General features: G+C 41.6%; 1 protein-coding gene across 5 annotated transcripts; it reads left to right on the forward strand.

Annotated features, from left to right (window-relative positions):
• The first annotated feature begins 562 nt into the window (after positions 1 to 562).
• VGLL2 (vestigial like family member 2) lies at positions 563 to 9832 on the forward strand. 5 transcript variants are annotated; one of them, XM_051997609.1, is made up of 5 exons: positions 563 to 848; positions 3856 to 4162; positions 6946 to 7491; positions 8548 to 8620; positions 8699 to 8717. In XM_051997609.1, the coding sequence occupies exons 1-4, from the start codon at positions 732 to 734 to the stop codon at positions 8589 to 8591; spliced, it is 1014 nt and encodes a 337-aa protein (XP_051853569.1). In that variant the 5' UTR covers positions 563 to 731; the 3' UTR covers positions 8592 to 8620; positions 8699 to 8717. The 5 variants fall into 5 exon arrangements, with proteins under 5 accessions (XP_051853569.1, XP_051853567.1, XP_051853568.1 ...); XM_051997607.1 differs by lacking the exons at positions 8548 to 8620; positions 8699 to 8717 and adding an exon at positions 8792 to 9832; XM_051997608.1 differs by having other exon boundaries at positions 8548 to 8880.
• The last annotated feature ends 1113 nt before the right edge of the window (positions 9833 to 10945 follow it).

Below are 10945 nucleotides of genomic sequence, written 5' to 3' on the forward strand. Positions count from 1 at the left end.
CAATTCTGTTGCAGAAACTTGCTTTCTTAAGCATCGGAGTGACTAGAGAGTATTATTCAGACACTCCGCTGCCAAGTGCCTTTCTCCAGAACCAATTTCCAGAAGGTCCGGGATTGGTCGAGGATTCCCCTGCTCATATCTCAGGACCTAACTAGGAAGAATACCCTTAGTCTCCCAATTGCTGTCCCCTCTTTCCCATCCGCTGTCTCGAAATCCTCTGCCTTATTTTGCCCCGCCTTCCCTGCCTCTTTCCCTTCGGTTTTGGGGACTCCGAACCCCAACTGCTTCCCTGCCCCGAGTGCCCCGAAAACCAACGCACCCCTGCCGAGCGGCCCCCAAATGGCGAAGTCAGTGCTCCCTGCAGCCTCTGGAGGACTGCCGGGGTGCCCCAGGGAGTTGTAGAGCGAGCTTACGCCCGAGCCAGGCGTTCCTCCCCATTGGCCCCCAGCTCCCCGCCCACCTTCCATAACTTCCACCTCCTACTTCGGAGCCCCTAGAGTGGCGTCACTGAGCCGTGTTTGGGGTTTAAATTCCCCCTGGCTGAAACCCGGGAGTCGCTCTCCCGAAGCTCAGTCACTGGACTTGTTATTGCAGGTGAGGGAGCGAGCCAAACAAGAGTTAAGAACGTGCTGCTACCCCCCCCCACCCCCTCATCCGCCGCCAATGAATAAGGTTCCTAGCACCAGGCACCGCCCCAGGCAGCATCACTTCGCTTGTCTGGACAGGAGTTGATGATCGAAAAAATTAATTTCCCGCTGCGGTTAGCCATGAGCTGTCTGGATGTTATGTACCAAGTCTATGGTCCTCCGCAACCTTATTTTGCAGCAGCTTATACTCCCTATCATCAGGTAGGTATGCGTCGATCTTAGATCAAAGGGGGTGGAGGCGGGGTGGGCACCGGTGAAATTGGGAAGCAACTCAAGTTAAGGATGAGGCATATCAGGAGCTGTCAGAGCAAAGTGACCCGCACTTCAAGGATCCGGTTCCCTTTTGTGTGTGCGGTTCTCTTCCCGCATCTCAAGGCGGCGTAGGCTCTCGTGGACCAGCATCGTCCACACGCAACAGACAAACAGTCGGAGCAAGACACCGAACTTGGGCTGGCGATGAATGGGATTTCTGACCTTCTGACACGGACGCCATTTGTACTCTAGGTTCCATGGCTTTTCTGAGAATTCCCAAGGAATCGCACTACTCCTTGCCCCCAAAACAGTGAGCACATCTTTAATCGTGTACTCCGATGTCTGAGCAATTAGCAAACAAACGCCTCCCAGAAGCAGGGGCTGCCAAGTAGGACAACTCTTCTGCTATCATATTAAGCAAAACCTTTTTTGCTTGTTCCTTTGCTTCTGCTGGAATGTTTCAATTGGGTTGTTAATCCCCTCTTTGGTTTGGGGTTGTTGGGTTATTTGTTCACTGCCCGGTTAACGGCCACGTGATGATGATGCTATGTTAGACTGAATTTAAATCTTTTTGATTATTTTTCTTTCTTCTTTTCGCGATCTTATTCTCAGTTGCTATTAAGTTTTCGAATGAAATATGCGAGATGATTTTTTTTTAAAGGAAAACTTAAATCGCGCGGGAGCCATCACAAAATTGCATTCCCTTTATATTCAAACGAATGCGCTCGTAATTTTGATTTCCCTGAGTGTAGATTCGGTTTACGTCAAATTTGTGAATTCTATGATGTTATATATTTTGTTTTTGTGTACGGGTTGGATTAGATGGCTGCCGAGGTCCTCTCTAATTCTCAAAATTTGTGGTTTATGGTTCTGCAGGCTCTAAGCTTGCAGTTTTCACGGAGGGAATGTTATAAATGACATTGCATAAAATACAAAATTTCCAACATATTATATATGTGGATATATATATATATATATATCCATATATATGAGCACACACACATTAATGGGCGTATATGGTGTAGTTTTCCCTGTTTTGTTTAGTTTTCCGCAGGAAAAAAAAAAAGGAATTAGAACATACCCCCCTGGCCTGAAACTCATTCATCGAAATGGGAGCCATCCTTGCATCTCACAAACTGCTTTTCTTTTTGTCGGGTTCCTTTACCCTTGATTTTTGTAAACTTTTTTTTTTTTTTTGGGCGGGGTAAGGGTAAGAGGAGAGATAAAAGATCTCTCTTCATGAAAGGCTGTGCCTGTTGGAAAGAACACTTTGCTCACACCTCTTTCCTCCCTCTGGTCCATGCAACTTAAACATGGACTTTCAAGTCAGGGAACGAAACAATGACATGTAGTGAAGACTCCCCAATCTTTAGAAGTACAAAGAAGAATTGGTTTCCTATTGAAGAACATTTAGATCAAACCTCCCTCTCCCATTTTCAAATCTTTTTTTTTTTCATTTGTATGATCAGAAAGCCTTAATTCAGTATAGGAAATGAATCGGTGAATTGGAAACTTGAAATTTTCTTTGCCTTTATTCTATTCTAATTTTATTTTATCCCTCTAATTTCGCAGTACTGTTTCAATCGGACACTGGTTTTAGAAAACAGACCTTTTAAGCTAAGTAAAGAAATGGCATTTAAGAAGTGGTAATATTTGTAGATAGCATATGTATTCTTATTAAGGACTTTGAGATGAGTTTTTTGCCAGCCAGAGAGAAAGCTTGAGGAAAGGTAGCAATACTTTCCTATTAGGTTTTTTCAGTTTCTCATGGAATTTGTTTCATTTGGATGATTTCTTTATTCATTGATTCATTAGAGAACCAGACAAGAGATGCTAGTCCTACTTTCAAATAAGGAATTAATTATTTCTTCACAAAAAATTAGGTCTTAATGATACAACGGTGTTATTATCAACCAACTACAAGTACAAGCTTATGGGGGGAAAAAAAAAACCTCCACCTTTTTAGTGACAAACGATTTCGATGGTCTCAGGAGAACATACATTAATCTTGAAGGAAGCTATCTTTCTCCTCCTTTGCAGATTTGACTAAATGAAGAGAGAAAGAATTTTAGTATTTGTAAATGCTCAGAAAAACGCCTTTTTTGTTGTTTTTTTTTTTTCTGACGTTGCAAGACATAGAAAGCCCTATCTTTAATAAGCCGATGACAAGCAACCAAAGTAACCATGAGCTATTTATTGAAATGATCTACTGCCTCGTGGTTGTGATCTTTGTTCTTTATTTCCCACAAATGTGGTTTGCTCATTCCTAATTAAAACTATATATAAACTTTCTGCTACCAATTCTATCTAACGTTCCACAACTTCGTTGAATTTGTTGGTTTTCTTTGCCCTAATTTTTGGAGAGCTTTTCTTTATGGTCCCTCCCTAAATGAATACAGGTTATCCAGGCCCCGTTTAGGTTGATCTATAACCTTTACCGGGTCTCCCGAAAAGTGAAGTTTTAGTTTCTATATATTGGTTTTAAAGAGCGGAGATTTATAGATGCATCCATTTGCAAACTTTATCTAACCCAGAATTTGTCCAAAATGTTGCTTGTGCTTTGATGGATGGACAGGGAGGATGACTATGAAGGCGGTAGGAATCCCTTCAGCGCTTAGCCACTGACTTATCATTGTTGGAAAGGTTTCTGTTATCTGTTAGCAATCTGGAAAAGGTGATACTTGACAATACCTGATTTGGGTGGCTCGTCTCACCATCATTGCGAGCAACAAATAAACACCACACACACACACACACACACACACACACACACACACACACACACCACAATGAGGATACCTAAATTGCACATTTTAGGGACCCAAGTATGGTTGACGGTACTGGATGGTTAAAGGATCCTGCGGCCTCACACCAAATTGTTCTCGAAACTAGGGTTGACTTTTTCTTTTCTCCCATTCACTCCACTCCCATCCCCTATCCCCATCCCACCTGGCAGAAACTAGCCTTTTACTCGAAAATGCAAGAAGCCCCGGAGAGCAACAGCAACGCTAGCACCAGCAGCGGGAGCTCTTCTTTCTCCAGCAACACTCCGGCCAGTATCAAAGAGGAAGATTGCAGCCCGGAGAAGGAGCGCCCCCCCGAGGCAGAGTACATCAACTCGCGCTGCGTCTTGTTTACTTATTTCCAAGGAGATATCAGTTCCGTGGTGGACGAGCATTTCAGCAGGGCCCTGAGCCAGCCCAGCAGCTACTCGCCCGGTTGCGCCAGCAGCAAAACCCCAAGAAGTTCTGGGTCCTGGAGGGGTGAGCAAATGTGGCTTTCTGTGTAGGGAGGTGGGCGGGATAGGTGAAAGTGTTTCCTCGTCCCTTTTTCCATTCAAAGGAGTGGGCCCTACGTTTAAAGGAGAATAAATTCTCAAAAATTCTACCATATAGAGGATAGGGATGGAAGTGGAAAGAAGGAAAGAAGAGAATGAATGGGAGAAAGGAAGGCAATATTCATTTAACAAATATTAAAGAGTATCTATTATATCAAAAGCTTTCTGGAGGAAGGTTAACTAGAAATTAATGAAAAGGCATTCATTAAAGAGCTTACTGTATGTCAACCATTATGGGGGGCGCTGAGGATATAAAGACACACCAAAAAAATTAGCCTATGCTCTCGAAATCCTACAAAGACAAATAAAACATTGTAATTGAGCTCAATGAACTTACACAATGGGAAAAGAAAGAACTATTTTAGAAAGTTGAGTTTAACAGATACATAGATCAGAGAGGTACAAATAGGGTTCAATTGGGAGCACCTCTTTTTTTTCAAAAGCTGTCCCACTTCATAAGTATTCTCCTTCAAATCCCAGAACATTAGGTTTAGTCACCACACATTATTCTCAGCTTGTGGTGACGTCAGATGAGTGCAAATCTCAGATTCCCAAGCTTTCCTCACTTCTACTACCTGATAGGGGTACAACTACTCCTGTCAGGGGATCACCTCATCCCCTCTCCTATCAGAATCTCTGATAGGCCAGATGATTTTATTTGGCATGCTAATTTGCAATTAATTAGTGAAGGGAAAAGTAAGGCTGAGAATTTTCTTGCTAAGTTAAGAATTTACAATATGAATAAATTCTGGAATGATGTATTTGGACTGTTAAGAGAGAATGGAAGGTTTCCACACACACACACACACTATCCCAGGCTTCTTTTCTTCTTAAGAAAGGGAATTGTGATTTCCACACATCGTTCCGCCAATTAGGGAAGGTTGAATGGACCTGTGTGATTTTTTGGATGGAGTTCCTAATGAAGAAACATCCTCTATCAAAGCAGATAAGCATCTCATTTATATTATGGCAGTCGTTAATTAAGGATGGATCAAAGATGGGACTTGAAACCAGGTTTTCCCAATTTTGAGGTCAGATCTACCTACAGTACACCACAGCTGCCTCTGCCCAAATAATATTAATGTTAATAAACTGCACTATCCAATTGATCCGACCCTAAGTATTCGAAATTCTTTTAATTTTCCACTGGCCTAAACATAAAATCAGTTTATGATGCTATGCAAAAAGAGAGACGGAGTGCCTTGGGATCCCTCTTCCGGCACTTAAATTTACGTTATGAATCTGGGCAAATTTCTCTTGCTATTTTATTTCCTTATCTGTAGCACTGGTTTGATGATAATAGAAATCACTTTACGAAGCCACCGTGATGATCAAATGAGCCAATGTTGGTACATAACGTAGATGCGAGCTAGTATTACTAGCGGATTTTAGTTATAGTCTGGGAAATTGAATGGTAATAATGAAAACTTGGAAAATGCCGTCATCTACAAATGCCTGAGACAGCGCTTTTCCTTCTTTTTTCTTTCGGGGTGGGGGTGGGGGGGATCTGAAAACTGCTCTTCTTTCAGTGCTGTGGGACTTACTTCCAAGGCAGTATTTGAAACCCAGTTTTTTTTTTGAAAGGAAGAGAAGCACCAAAACGTTCCAGATACTTAGGAGGAATTCTCCGCATTTTGCTTCAGAAACACTCGGCAACTTCTTGCTGAGCTAAAGCGGCTAAGCGAGAAGTGAGCGGGGCGAAGAAGGAAAGGAGAGGAAATGAGTGCGATTGGCTAACTGAGAAATCTGGCTTGTGAATACACATTCTTAACTATATGGGAAGCGTTTATAGTGAAGATGCCTGGGGGCAATTATGTCAGCTATGCTAGAACTCAGCAGAAGCAGAGAGTGCAGAAACCCCTTGTAATCCTTCTTTTTCCTTCCTCCCCCCCGCCATGACTTAGGACAGCCTTGTGGGAAATTCTAGTTTTTGAAAGTTGGGTAAGATTTCCTCTGTGTCCACTGCCCTCCAACTTTTCAGGGAATATTCCCAGAGCATAGAATCAGTAGGACCACTCCCTCTCTTCTTTCCTTCTCTCCTCCCCCACTAGCTGTCTGCATTTGTAACACCTACAATCCAGAGGTGTTTCCAAGCAAAAGTCAATGAGAGTTCTTTCTTGTCTGTCTTCTTCAGTGACAAAATCCATGCAATAGGATGCATACGGCGCATAAAGAGGAATGTCCCCTTTGAGAAAAGTTTACTATGACTTTCAGAAGAGAACTACTGACTCTCCTGGGGAGAAAAAAAAATAGAATTTAGAAGTGAAGGGGAGTTTAAAAGTCAAGTCCACTCCTGGGTTACAGTTAAGGAAACTAAGTCTTCAGAGAAAGATGTCTCCTTTCTACTTTTTTCCCATCTCTGTCCCAGACAACCCTGCTGTTTGGTTTCAAAACTGGGCATAGGCTAGGGGGAGGGCGGCTTAGTGGTGTACCAGCAAAGTCTCCAATTGTTTGGTTTGGGGTTTTTGGAGAAGTCTCTAGTCTAATGGGAAAACAATTCCCAATTAAAAGATTTTGAGGAGTATAGGAATTTTAGAACTGAATGGTGTGTAGTCCGAACCCATTATTTTCCACATGAGATGCTGAGGCACAGATAGGTGAAGTGTCATTTTCATGGTAATGATTATGATGATGATGATGGTCTCACTAGGTGGCTACTGTCTTTCTTTTCTTTGTCCTTTCTATTCCTATCCCATGTCTTTCCTGTAGATGGTTCCTTCCCGATGAACCAGCGCAGTTTTCCCCCTTCTTTCTGGAACAGCACGTACCAGCCAGCAGTTACAGCTTCCTCACTGAGCAGTCCGTTGGCTGCAGCCCACAGCGACCTCCCCTTTGCCGCAACAGACCCCTACTCCCCAGCCTCTCTGCACAGCCACCTTCACCAAGGGGCTGCCGAACCCTGGCACCATGCGCACCATCATCATCATCACCATCATCACCACCCGCACCCGCACCCTCACCATCCTTACTCCCTGGGCGGGCCAATCGGGGCCCAGGGCACCACCTTCCCCCGGCCTGCCTCCATGCATGAAGTCTATGGTCCCCATTTCGACCCTCGCTACAGCTCATTGCTGATGCCCCCGGCCTCAGTCAGACAGCACCGCCTCACACCAGCTTCAGTGCCCACACCAGTCAGCCCACCCTGCGAACTGGGCAAAAGCGAGTCAGCTGGCTCAGCATGGACCACACCAGGGGGGCCCTTTCCTAGCCCCGCAGGAGATATGGGACAGAGCCTGGGCCTCAATGTGGACTCAGGTAAAGTGGGGGAGGGGGAGGGGGGCGCGGGATGAGGGCTCTTTTCCCATATATTTCTCTTTTCCTAGAACCATCTGAGTGACCCCTGGTCAGGCTTGTTCTCAAATTCCATTGTATGAGGAATGCAAATTTTCTGATTCACAATAGTTTCTTTTCCTTACCAGCCGAATTACTTCCAGTCCAGGATGCAAATAGGTCCCTCCGCTATTTTGATATGATCCTTATTTTAGTTGGAGGATTCGATAAAATTACAACTTGAAAAAAAATACTTAGAGGTTATCCAATCCAACCCCTTCATACTGCAGATGAAAAAAACTGAAACTATGGTTGAATGACTTGCCTAAGATGATAAATTTAGTAAGTTGCAGTACTGAGACTGGATTCTAAGACTCCTGACTCTGAGTGCAGTGCTTTTTCTACTATACCATATATGTCTGGGTTATTTTGCTTTCCCTCCCCTCCTCCATGACTTGTGCAATTTGGGAGTGAAAGATTGCAATGGAATCTATTATTTGCAACTCCACAAAAAAGAATTGTAGGAATAGTATTGCCAGACAAAGAAACAAAGCATGGCATACCCACTGTAAAACACTACTATTCAACCACTTTACTAGAAAGAAAATAAGTGATTGGGGCATCCATGTAATAACAAATCATAGGAATGTTTTAAAGATAACAAAGAAAAAAACATTAGATGTTATAGTTACTCATCAGGCATTTCACTTGAAAAGTGCATTCAAAGAAGATCTCTTTTAAGGAAATAGTGACAAATGTATTTTTGGTTACATGAAAATTTGTAAATCCATTATTAACACAATAAACTCAGTCACTGATTTTTACCTACCTTACTTACTCCACCCAACCCCCACCCAGAGGTCTAGATTTGAAATTTCTCTGTGGTTTTTTTTTTTAAACTTTTATTCAACCTTTAGCTCAGTTCTTTGATTCTCACAAGTAAAACAGTGGTGTTTGTCTTTCTTTGTCCTTAAATATCTTGTGCCTTTCTTCCCCCCTTTTCTCTCTCTCTTTTTTGTTTTGTTTTCTCTCTGTTCTCAGGTTTGCAGCCTCAGGACAAAAGCAAGGATCTATACTGGTTTTAGACTGCCCTCCACCTTCTCCTTCCTTATAGGTCTCTGCCTAGTACAATTGGTGACTTTCAGAGCTGAAATCCAGTTGGTTTGTAACAGCTTCTGATCTTGGTTTGCAGCTCGCCGTTATTCCTTCTGTGGTGGATCCCTCCTGAGCTGAGCTGATCTGATGACCGAAAAGGTCCTGAGTTTTCCCTTTCCTTTCCCTTCAGACCAGCCCACCAGGCACAACATCCATGCCCCTCACTTCAGGAATAAGAACAGAGGGAAAGCAAAGACATCAAACTACTTGGTATATCAGGAAAAAAATACAAGCAAACATATCCTTAAAGACTTTGTTAAAAAGAAATTCCTTCTGTTCAAAGAACATGTCCAAAGACCCTCAACTTGATTTAACAATTTTTTGGCTGATTCACTAGAAATAACTGTGGTCAGATTTGGCACTTGGGTGAACATTTTATGTGGTGATATGAAATCACAGGAGGTGGAAAATAGACTTTTGTGGTGTGAACTATTTTCTGTTCATGTGGATTCTTTTGTGTAGTGTGAGGGTAACACTACAGACTTCAAATACAGATTTTAAAATGGATTTGTATTCTGCATTGAAGAAGTAAAAAGGAAGTTTTCACTCCCTGCCACACCTTCATTCCTGCCTGAAATGTACTTCCCACTCCTCTGTCTCCATCCCCAACAACAACAAAAACAAACAAAACCCCCCCAAAACACAGACTTTTTCTTTTAGACTATGAACACTGGGCAACATGGCTCATCCTGACTATGAATGGCAAGTGGTTTATCTGGGGCCACCTGCCCTCAGCTTACTAAAATGCAGCTGTTATAGAGACAACTGTTCAAACTCCAGAAATACAACAACTGAGGTGGCACTTCGCAGCGATTGGCACAACAATTGTATTGGATATATCTATTTTTTTTACAAGGAACATTTTATGAAACATGAAACTCTTCTCCTCTTCTCTGCCCCTTGTGTCACAAATTTGCCCCCAAGGGAAAACATCCCAAAACACCAAACCTTGACAAAATTTGTGGTGAACAACTGGGAAGCACCACAAGAAAGAGAAATGTCCAGGGTGTGTATCATGGACAATTAATTTCAGCTTCTTCCAATACTTCTTTGTACTAGCTGTGTTTTTTCTCTTTCTGTCACTTTAGATGTTTTAAGGGGTGAGGTGACAAAACAGGAGTGGGGATAGTAAGGAGGATGAAACATACATTAAAGATATGTTTATTATATAGTCATTGTGTTACTTCATAAGAGAAATACACTTCCCATCATTGTTTCTGGTAGAATAAAAATGCCCAATCCATTTGTAGTTAAAGACTTAATTTATAGAAAAATATTTTATGCTGATAATTTTATTTTGTACTGTACATTTTTATTAACAATGCTCATTTAGACATTTTGTAAGTGTTATCTCATTGCCACTTTACAACAATTCTGAGAAGTGAATCAGTAGCATATCCTTTCCCTCATTTTACAAATGAAGTAATTGCGGCTTGGAAAGGACTTTATCACTGTCATTCATACAAGAAGAGGCAGAGCCAGGACAAAAATCCAATCTCTTGATCAATCATCCTCAGTTTTTTGAGGCAAACCAGAATTATCAACTCTTAGAATATTTTTGAGATTTGTATTTGCTCTTTTTTTTTTTTTTTACTCAAGCTAATCCCAGAAACCAAACCCAAATTAAGATCTGACATTATTACTAAGAAATAGTATGGTTTTCTCTTTACCACTATATCCTGCTATTCAGTATCTTTGGTATGCAATTTACTGAGATTTAGGAGGAAGACATTTAGAATTGTTTTAGAATGCCTTCACTCAATTAGCTGATAGCTAAAACCTTGACCTCCATTGAAATTTGAGAAGTGTTCAGTCCTGTACATAGAACAGTCTCAAGAACTGTGAGAATTATCACAATGTGCTCAGCGATTAGTTTAGGAATATCATGATAGTTGACAACAAATGTATTGGAGTTTTTCTATCCTCATGTGAAAGGTACTATGTATTAGTCTGAGAACTTGAAAAATGTGGGTAAGGTTTATCTGGATACCCCAAGTATATCTCAGATCTATAATCCTGATTATTGATTTTTGTTTTCTCCTGAGTAATTTGAGACCTAACTTTGCTATAGAGTAGGAAAAAAAAATGAGGCTGTGTAACAAAGCTTAAGTACCACATTTCAAGTGCTAGAGTATAATGGATGAAGGGATGAAATTATCCATTCTGCTTCAAGTAGAAGTACCATGAAACTATCCATATGGGTTCTGTCTATCCTCTTCATAATTCTAAAGAATAATTACAATATTTTCTCTCTAATTAATTGGGATTTTAAAAATGCTTTCAT

The sequence above is a fragment of the Antechinus flavipes genome, chromosome 4 (genome assembly GCF_016432865.1).
Source record: "Antechinus flavipes isolate AdamAnt ecotype Samford, QLD, Australia chromosome 4, AdamAnt_v2, whole genome shotgun sequence".
In the NCBI taxonomy this organism is placed as follows: Eukaryota; Metazoa; Chordata; class Mammalia; order Dasyuromorphia; family Dasyuridae; genus Antechinus; species Antechinus flavipes.

Bases quoted from the DNA above. Each gene is read 5' to 3' on its own strand.
- VGLL2 (XM_051997607.1), top strand. From the start codon at position 732: ATGATCGAAAAAATTAATTTCCCGCTGCGGTTAGCCATGAGCTGTCTG. The intron at 849-3,855 runs GTAGGTATGCGT...CCCACCTGGCAG, and splicing joins CTTATACTCCCTATCATCAG to AAACTAGCCTTTTACTCGAA. The intron at 4,163-6,945 runs GTGAGCAAATGT...TCTTTCCTGTAG, and splicing joins AAGTTCTGGGTCCTGGAGGG to ATGGTTCCTTCCCGATGAAC.